General features: G+C 39.8%; 1 protein-coding gene across 1 annotated transcript in view; it reads right to left on the reverse strand.

Annotated features, from left to right (window-relative positions):
* Positions 1 to 1,885: 1,885 nt before the first annotated feature.
* Positions 1,886 to 9,713, reverse strand: part of LOC137982116 (dynein axonemal heavy chain 8-like) — a 108,040-nt gene continuing 100,212 nt past the window's right edge. Inside the window, exons 81-88 of the mRNA XM_068829174.1 lie at positions 8,578 to 8,694; positions 7,835 to 7,936; positions 4,500 to 4,660; positions 3,951 to 4,107; positions 3,619 to 3,771; positions 3,159 to 3,218; positions 2,779 to 3,030; positions 1,886 to 2,173 (exon numbers count right to left, since the gene is read on the reverse strand). Of these exons, the coding sequence (XP_068685275.1) occupies positions 1,886 to 2,173; positions 2,779 to 3,030; positions 3,159 to 3,218; positions 3,619 to 3,771; positions 3,951 to 4,107; positions 4,500 to 4,660; positions 7,835 to 7,936; positions 8,578 to 8,694 (1,290 nt within the window). The remainder of the gene's footprint in view (positions 2,174 to 2,778; positions 3,031 to 3,158; positions 3,219 to 3,618; positions 3,772 to 3,950; positions 4,108 to 4,499; positions 4,661 to 7,834; positions 7,937 to 8,577; positions 8,695 to 9,713) is intronic.

The raw sequence follows: 9,713 nt of genomic DNA on the forward strand, positions 1-9,713 counted from the left end.
TATGATCGAAGGATGTGGGAGCTCAATGATAAAAGCCTGTGGGAGGGAGCACATTGTTTTAGGCGCTTGTTTCTACCGAGAGAAAGAGACAGAGGAAGACTAGGAAGGGAATGGGAAGAGGCCTCAGTTGTTCAAACGATGGATAGCGCTATCTGCCGAATAAATCACTATCCATTGGATAGTCGGTTTCGCTGTGACTTATCCACTGGATAGTGATTTATCCGGTGGATAGCGCAAGCCATAATTTGAACAACTGGGCCCAGGTTGTTGGTCACTGTTCCCCTATAGCTGAAACAACCCAAACCGTTATTAGGCCTAAACATTACTGATGCTTTAGATGATGTTTAAGCCTACGGTTGACCCGCAAAGATGCGACGCCTTCGTAGGATAAGGAGTGATGTAAGGTGGTGTAACATGGAAAAATAAACAGATTATTGCCTCCAAAGTGCACCCATCAAAATGCTAAGTGGTCATTTTAGATTTCATATTTCTCGAAAAGAGATTTTCATGAGATTCCATTACCAGTCTGCTATATGTCGACTGTGTTTTGATGTGGTTTAAAATAGAAACCGAATGTTAGTAAACAACCCCCCCCCCCTTCCCTCACGACCTCCTTGGGAAACTAACCGAAAAGTGCAAGATGTGAAATCATCTGGACTTGACACCAGTCGCAAAGTCTTTTAGGAGTGCACGTGCAAAGAACACCAAAACTTGGAATGCTCGGCGAAATTAAATCCGGGCATGTTTTTTACGGAAAACCGAATCGATATTTAAAAATCAACCTGGATGATTCATACTCAAGAGTGCACGATGAGAATGAGAACGAGTTCAGTTTTAGTGACAAAACCAGAGGAAATTTCTTCGGCCAGTCAGGGGAGAAAAAAAAACTGCGATTCAGATTTTGAAACTAAAGCCTTGTTTTCACTAGGGATGCAAGCACAGGGGCAAGCACAAGCACAAGGATAAACATCCTATGCTAGTGAAAACGAACGTCGACATAATCATCAAAATCAACCACAGCAACCGCCATTTTGTTCAAATACTTAGACTCAGGGAATCTGGAACGAGTGCTTTAATTGGCCAGACGCGACAAATTTCCTCGTGCGTATGCTGTGTTTCGTTTTCACAAGACGCAAACGAACGCAAGCATAAACGCAAGCACAAGGAAAAGGAAAATTTTTGATCCTTGTGCTTGTGATTGCGCTCGTGCTTGCGTCGCTAGTGAAAACCGGGCTTAAAACGGACGTTATGTGTTTGTTAGATGCTTCCCATTGGTTAAAAACGAAAATCGGAACAAGAAATTGTAGGCACAAAAAGATTACATCGTCTTGAAGAGAATCCTGAAAAAAAAATACTGAAAAAAACTGAAAAAAACATCTCATATTTAAATCTAATAAATTCTTGTCTTTTCGCAATAAATGGAAAGCTTATGAAGAATTACTTTTAAGTGGCAATAGGTAATTTCTTGCGTTTAGTAAGTGTAATTTTGGAATGTTTGATGTCACTGTACCAAGCACATATAAAAAAGAAGCTTTAAAACTGTAAAAGGAATTTATGAGGAAATAAAGGAAAAAAGAAAAAAAAATGCGTAAAAACGAGTGCATAGGAAAACTTCTTTCCTCACAATCAAATTACGCAATAGTGCTCCATCAATTCACACAGATCACTTTTCTTGTAGATGGTTTTGTTGGTACTGTTTTGCCATTTCTTCAAACAGTTTTTCAATAAAATCATCAAAGGATAAACAATGACAAGAAAGAACAATAGTTGATAACAGTATCAAATTTCAACGAAGACAAGGTTTGACGAATTTCTTTTCCCTCAAACGTCAAGGAAAAAAAAAACATGAAAATTGAAAAAGCCGAAAGGAAATGGAAATCCCAGTTCACTTGATGTCACACAGCAGAGCCACTCCTCTTAGAATCCAATGGTCCGGACTCTGGACAGTCTTGAGCCACAGGGGAGTGATGTAAGTAAGGTCAGTACGTTGTGGTTTCTTGTAGACAGGACACTGGTAAAGCCTGGGATCTTTGGGTGCAGTGGAGTTGACTGCATACACATGAACTACCGGTAACAGAGTAAATAGAACCTTGGGCTGTGGTTCAATCAGTTTACAGCCACGGCGATCCCATCCAGCCCCATCGAGGTACAAGCCATAAATGTAGACTCCCTCCTAAAATCAGAGTTATGAAATGTATGTCAGATTCTTACTGAACTGGCCATCGCATTGACGGTGGAGAAACTACAAATTAGCATTTAAAGATTTTGACGGGAGATACCTCTTAGAACGTCACAAACTAATCTAAGTGATCCTTAAAGGCAAATAAAACCCGTAAAGGCAGTTTCCCTGCATGTAGACGTAAAGCATAACATTTGAACGTTAACTCACAGCAAAGTAATCATCTTAAAAATTGCCATGAAGCCTGAAAAAGTAATTTCAGCTCAAACGGAAAGAAAAAAACGTTAGCAAAAAAAGGCTCGACTCTTGAAGATAACTTGCGCTATCCAATGGATAGTGATTTATCCGATGGATAGCGTTATCCACCTTTTGAACAAATGGGGCTACATTAATGACCAACATACTTATGTGACCAGAAATGCACTTGCACTCATGAAAACTGAAGATGAATTGAAGATGTTTGCCAAGAGAAAACAATGCCTATCCAATTTTTTTTTTTTTTTGGGGGGGGGGGGGGGGAGGTAAAAGAGGTGTATTATGAGATTTGTGCAAGTAGTGAATGGCCACGGCATACGAACATCACCAAAAGTCAACCATACCGATGGCGGCGAGTTTATGTCCTCTTTCATAGCCCGTATGACGTCATTATGCAACACCACAGAGTCGAGGGCCCAGCCCTTATGCGCACGCGTGACTTCCTGTCTCATAGCGGTGAGAAATCCTTGAGGGTTGAAGAAGCCTGTCATCCAAAATACGCTAGGCCGGCCATTAAAAATCCAGACCGAGAACTGGTTATTTCTCTCCAGGAACTCCGTGAACCAGAAACCAAGCGTGGATGATTCCCATGAGATCTAGAAAGGCATGCAGTGTTTCAAAACAAAGGATTGCACCGGAAATAACTATTAGTGCAGTTGATTACGGAGACTAATGGAAACAGTAGTTGCAGACAGTTTCTTTTAAAGGGATTATCATTACGTACCTTTCTCCACAGGGCAGGTACTCTAGCGTCGTACATGTTGTCTAGTGCATCTCTAAGGTTCTGTAAATTGGTGCCAGGATAAAAGCGTTAACATGATTTGTCTCTTGGTGAACATAAGCGGCATAAGGAATATGGCCATGGTTAGTCCACAAACAAGCTCGCAGAACTCAGTACATTGCAGGCCATTTCCGAGTTCATGTCTGCCTCCTCTTCAAATCGAGTCTAAGTGCCAAGTTTTTGTGATGGTAATTAGTTCTACTTTACATCTGAATGAAAGCTAATTTTCATAACAAAAACTTCGCTTTCATTCATATCTAAAGTAGAACTAATTACTATCATAAAAACTTTACACTTAGATTCGCTTTGAAAGGGAGGCAGACATCAACTCGGAAATGGCCTATTCTTTCGTCACTCCACTCCGCACAGAACTTGCACCAAGGCTAAGCAATTGAAGACATACCTCACTCATGATGATGGTTCCCTCTATGGCTAGCTTGAGGTCAGTGAGAGTCTGTCGCACCAAGGAGATCACACGTTGCATACGATCAATCTCCTGTCTGAGAAAGATGTTCATGGACGCTAGGGCTCCCATTTTCTGGAGTCTCGCTCGCACCTGAAGACAGAAAGGTTCCAAATGTTATTACTAACCAATCAATAAAACAATCCGTTTATTTAGTCAGCCAGCCAACTAGTCAGTTGATCAGTCCAGTTGGTCAGATCAACTTTTCTTGACGAACATGAAATAAATTAGCAACAAATCCCTCTTAGGAGAACAGAAAACATCGCACAAACCTCATGGGGTACGTAGTCATTTGGAAGTTTTTCCAGCATGTCATCTGCCAGCCTTGTTACCACACTCTCACGTGTTTCCCCAGACCCTCCCCCTGAGTCCTTGGGTTGAATACTCATGATAGTGTCCAGCACGTCTTTAGCAGTGTTGCTCTGGTAACTGCAAAGTAACAAAGTAAACGCGAAAAGAGATTTTCTTCAATAAGCCTTATCAACAATATCAAAAACTCTTTCAGTGTTTTTGTTCGACGATATCTTTCGGCCTAGAAACCCTTCTTGTGATTTTAACACGGCTACACTTCTTTAAAGAGACATTTTGACCCAAACTGTATAGTCAGGGGGAGTGCCGTATTCCGCATAAGCAGTATCTTTCATCGATAGTGAACGAAAGTTTGCTAGTGGTTTTGTTTATAATGCCTACAACTTGATTCATACTCAGTTTGAAAAAGAAATCACTCCTGGGTGGGGAAAGTGCCTTGCGACAGAACAATAAAATACGTATAATTTTTCATCTAATAATGATTTAAATGAACTGTTTTCCAATGAACTAACGTGATGTCAGCATTAGGATGCAAGCCGAACACTTGAGGCGTGTCCACAGAAGGAAGAGCTTGGATTGCTTCAAAGAACTGTTCCAAACTACGACACTTGGGGATCTTGTAACCAGTGTAGAAACAGAAGTCATCGGTAAACATGTGCTCTCCGAACCACACCTAACAAAACAAAGGAGATTCTCAGTCGGTGATTCTCTCATCTCTTGTGGCTGCGTTGGTCAATTCTAGATCTCATGGGAAAGGTGTGTAAATGGACTGCAACGGAGCTGCGCACCTGCACAGTTATCTATTGCGAGTGAGTAAAGGAAGAAGGTAAAACTTAACGATTTCAATGAAATAAAAGAATAAATAAAATTCATAAAATATTGAACAATTATTCCACGAGCGCGCTGGATATGAGATGATAGATAGCCAACGAGGCGCGTAGCGCCGAGTTAGCTATAATCACCTCATATCCAACAAGCGCGAGTGAAATAATGGTTTTATTAAAAACGTCCCCAAAATACGGAAAACCAAACTAAAATAAAAATAAAACGCCCCCAAAAATGACGCGCACGCTTTCCATTTTGCATAGCATGGTATATTTAACAACTATTCACCGAAGTGGAGGTGGCTGGTGGTGGACATTTACGGAGACGCGAATGGTGGAATATCCACCACTTGCCACCGACACTGAGGTGAATAGTTGCTTTAGTATATGTCACAGGTAAATTTGAAATTCAGGTTGAAATGATTTCAATCCAGTTAAATTTAATTTTAACCTGGGTTGAAATTGAAAGTACGAAACATGAACAAAAATTTAATCAGTTGTTCGCAAGTACGTGTATATTGGTAAGTAAATCGGTGCTGGAAGGAAGGGAATATGGTTAACGTACGTTTTTCATGAGTCAGTCTGTAAAACCGCCTCTGGTTGTTACTAAGTCTAAGCACTGATTTTAAGTGGTTAGCGTTAAGGCTGGGGTTAGGCATACTGTGCCTGATAACCAATTCTGCTTTTCTTTCTTAGGGCTTTTTAGAAGGACATTGTTCATTGATGAATCTCCTTTAGAGGGCAGGGGGAAACAATATTAAATTATCTTCTATGGAATAAAAGAACCGAAACATACGTGATTTATTGTTGATTTTTAATTTGCTTAGTTATTTGCTATATCGTTTAATTTGCTCATATGGAATTCGTAATAATCAAAAGCAAGTAAAAACAAAACTTTAAAAGGTCCGGAAAAAGGGTTTTGTAATTTATTGATCAGAAGCCATTTTGCAGGCTCTTGTAAGTGTTATTTCTTTTGAATTTTAATTCTTTTTTAAAATTTAACTGAGTCTGTTTGTAGTGATAAATCCAAATTTTGTAGCACATTTGGATGAAGGGGCGTTTCCATTTCCGTTCTATTAATTTTCAGCGCTATATAATCCTGAAGTTTGAACTTCTTCTTTTTCTTCTTCCCTTTCTGGTGTATAATAACTGTAAAAATAGCGCTGATAAGCAGTATTTAAGTCTAAGCACCCATTTCAAATAGTGCTCATAAACAGTACTTTAAGTGTCGGGACCCATTTTTGAGCGGTTGGCTTTCAATAACTGTGATTTAGAGGTAGCCTGCAAGTGTCAGACACTGCTCTCCTTCAATGTCTGGTTCATCCACTTTTTCAAATTATTGTTTGTGGCTTTTTTATATCTTTTCTCCCAGAGATTCCGAAAACCAGTTCATACAGCATTTTGGCAATTGTTCTGTGAATGGTTATGTTTTTTTACAAGCGGTTTCTCCAAGATGACGACACCAGTGGTTCGAAGACGAGTTCTTTCCTTTGATTAAACTACAAAGGTTATCTTTTGTAGTTCTGTTTTCCCATGCCACCATCTTTTTTTCACAGTGGTTTGTTATATCATGACTAGAAATGATGCCTTGTTCCTAGTGTATTTTGCATAGCGACGTAAATAAACTTAATTAGCACAATATTTGACTATTTGTCCTTCAGAATCAAGATCCCAGCTCTTTCAAACAATTTTTGCTTCCGTTGCACTGGAGAATCAGAGGGCCGGTTTTCATTCTTCTTCAGATAAAATTTGCCACCCTGTAACTTCACGAAGTTCCATCGGCGGCCTTTTAGCTTTGTGGATGAGCTGAAAATTTTCTAAGTCTTATTTTATGTCATTTTCGCATATGTGCGAAATGGGGGTTGTCGTGAAGGCTTGGAAATAGCTTAAACTCATTGGTAGAAAAAACATCTAAACGATTTCAGTTGCTGATTTGATGGCTTAGCGGTTCTTACGAAGGAGAAGAGATCTCGGATATCCGGTGGTATGAGGGTTCGAATCCTTGGAGCGATATGGAATGTTGGTAATAAGTAAGGACCGTAAGGGAAGAAGGTAAGAGAGAGACAGTACGTAAGTGGAGGAAGGACGGAAGGTAAGGAAAAGGTGGAGGAAGCCGTTTTCTTTTTTATCCCCCCTAAATCCAGGCCCCATTTTTTTTATTAATTCCCCAAAAAAGGAGAAAACCCTTTTTTAGACAGTTCATAATAACCTAAGTTGAAAAAAATCAACCTAGGTTGAAATTAAATGAACCTGAATTTTATTTCAACCTGTAACATATATACTATATACTAAAACAGTGAGATAATACAGCACAAAAAAGTTAATTTTAACTCATTTATTCCTCCAAAGATTAAAACATTTCGGGCGCAAATTCAGAGCAAATTGCTCGGAGGCGAATAGTTAACAACTATTCACCGAAGTGGAGGTGGCTGGCGGTGGATATTTACCGAGCCGCGAAGCGGCGAGGTAAATATCCACCGCTAGCCACCGACACGCGTTCAACGCTATCTACTGTTTTAGTATATACTAACAAAGGATATCCGGAGTTTGATCAGCACGGGCGTTCAACGCTATCCACTGTTGTAGTATTTAACAATCACCCTACGAAATTGCGCGGAATATCGCCTGATACTTAATGCCTCGTGGGCTAAAATCAGGCGATATTCCGCAAGATTGAGCAGGATAATTGTTTTATTATTCAACACATTGATGACAAAGCACAATTTTCTACGTTTATTGGAAAAAAAAGCTGGAAAAACTGCCATTTTTCTCCGCGACACACAAAATTACGTATATCGCAGGATATCTGTTGAGTACGCACGACGAATATTGAGCACGCTATGACCATATTTGGACATTGCCGCCATGATGGCTAAGCCAATGAAAACTCTCGAGTTGCATTATCCAATGATCCACTTTTTGATAATAATCTTTAGCCAAGAACCTGTTTCCGATAAATTGATTTTCTCTTTTTCCTTCGATGGTGCAAGAGAATAAACCCAACGAAAACTATCCAAGATTACCTTTGCAAATGTGTTTAAAAGCCTCTTGTCATAATCGTCAGTAACTCTGCCGCCATACTGCACCTCACCTAACATGTATCTCACAGTGTTCCAAGACACACCCTATCATTGCAACATTAAATAAGCTTTAATTAAATACGTTTGTTATCCATGAAAAGTGAGAAAAGTCGACTTACAACTGAATCAGTCTTTGCTCATTTTTTACCGGAGGAGCTCAGATTTCTAAGGTTAATCTTTTGCAGAGCGACTTGAATGTGTACATATTAGGGTATGGTCGTACCTCTTGTTGAACACAATATTTCATTGGCTGTCATTTATAGTGTCGTACTTCCTATTGTTTTCTTTGCTAAATCCATTGTTATTATTGGTTCGTTCTATTGCTCTTTTGCCCAATCCTGAACCCCGATCAATGAGGTACGACACAACCCACATATTGGTTTGCAACCAATCTCTAAAGACACAGATAACAATTATGTAATGTACAATTGCTGGTGGTCGAACAAAAGGAGGTAATGAGAAATCTTTTGTTTTCGTCCACCAACATTTGCCGCGATGAAGTAACGTGAAAATCACCTATACGAGTGAATACAAAACAGCGAGATATGGAGGGGTGAAAAGAGGAATAAAGACCTTATGATAAAGGAAGTCAGCAGTGCCGGACCGGGAAGGCGGAAGTCTTAAAAGTCGAAATACAGTTCGAGGTCGATAGCTCCAAATTAGAATTGTATTAATGACACACTTACCTTCTTTGGATCTATATCATCTAAATGGTTTTGCACGAACTGGACGCTGGCAGCAAAGTCAGCCTGATTGAACTCGTAAGGGATGTTCCAGCCCAGTGGACCAAACTTACGGCGTTCCTGATCATAAAATGAAAGCCTTACGATGAAAAGAAATACAAACATTTCCAAGTGTCTAATTTTTTTACCACTTCTTGACTTGCTTTGCTACGCTTTGCGATCATTTAGGAATCTCTTGAAACAATTTTACCCGATCAGAAGTGAAACCAAAATCAAATTTGAGTTCCTTAGTAGAATACGTTTTCGAGCACAATGCGCCGCTTGTACGTATTTGATTTGCGAGTTCTGACTGGTTTATGCTCCAAATTTTCAGTACTTCGTTAACCCATTGACCTCTGGCAGTGAGACTTGAAAGATTTTACTCTATCTAACGCCAGACAATTTTATTCGTCAACTGGGAGGGGGTGGTGGGGGAAGGGGGCAGAGGAAGGGAGGGAGGGAGGGAGGGAGGGAGGGTGCGCCTATGGAGTGAATGGGTTAGCCAGTCAAAACTATGTCCCCTCCATTAATAAACGTAAGTTCTTCGGCTTTGCACAAAAAAGCAAAGACTGCAACGTCTCTCCAAGACGCGACCTAAAATTCTAAATGAATAGCACGGCTTACATGTACAAGGCCAAGTCTCAAAGGAAGCATTTAATAGAAGTAGTTTGAAAGGAAAGAGTAAGAAATGAAAGAAAGAAATAGCACACCAGGAACGTTAAGATCCACAGGGTCCGACATCGCAACACATGCTTGGCCGTATAATCATTTTACTGCATTTAATGACTCAAAGGTGATTGATAAAGGTGACTATCTGTGTAAAGAACTCTCGAGTCATGACATATCTCTCAAAAAAGTGACTATCATATTATTTGGGACACCTTTATCATTTTATTCTTTGACTGCACTCACACACGTGATAAGACCAAAACAAAAGAAAAATGTAGCTCAAGTTTTGCAAAAGGATAGAGTCAAATTCCAAGAGACTTTTTCTTTACACCAAAATGGCCCCTTTGACATCAGATGCAATCAAAGAATGTAGTTGAGGCTGCATATTGGTAACCGAAGGAACGAAGTTTAGACTTTTTTTCAACGAGAAC

The sequence above is a fragment of the Montipora foliosa genome, chromosome 13, assembly GCF_036669935.1.
Source record: "Montipora foliosa isolate CH-2021 chromosome 13, ASM3666993v2, whole genome shotgun sequence".
NCBI classification, from domain to species: Eukaryota; Metazoa; Cnidaria; class Anthozoa; order Scleractinia; family Acroporidae; genus Montipora; species Montipora foliosa.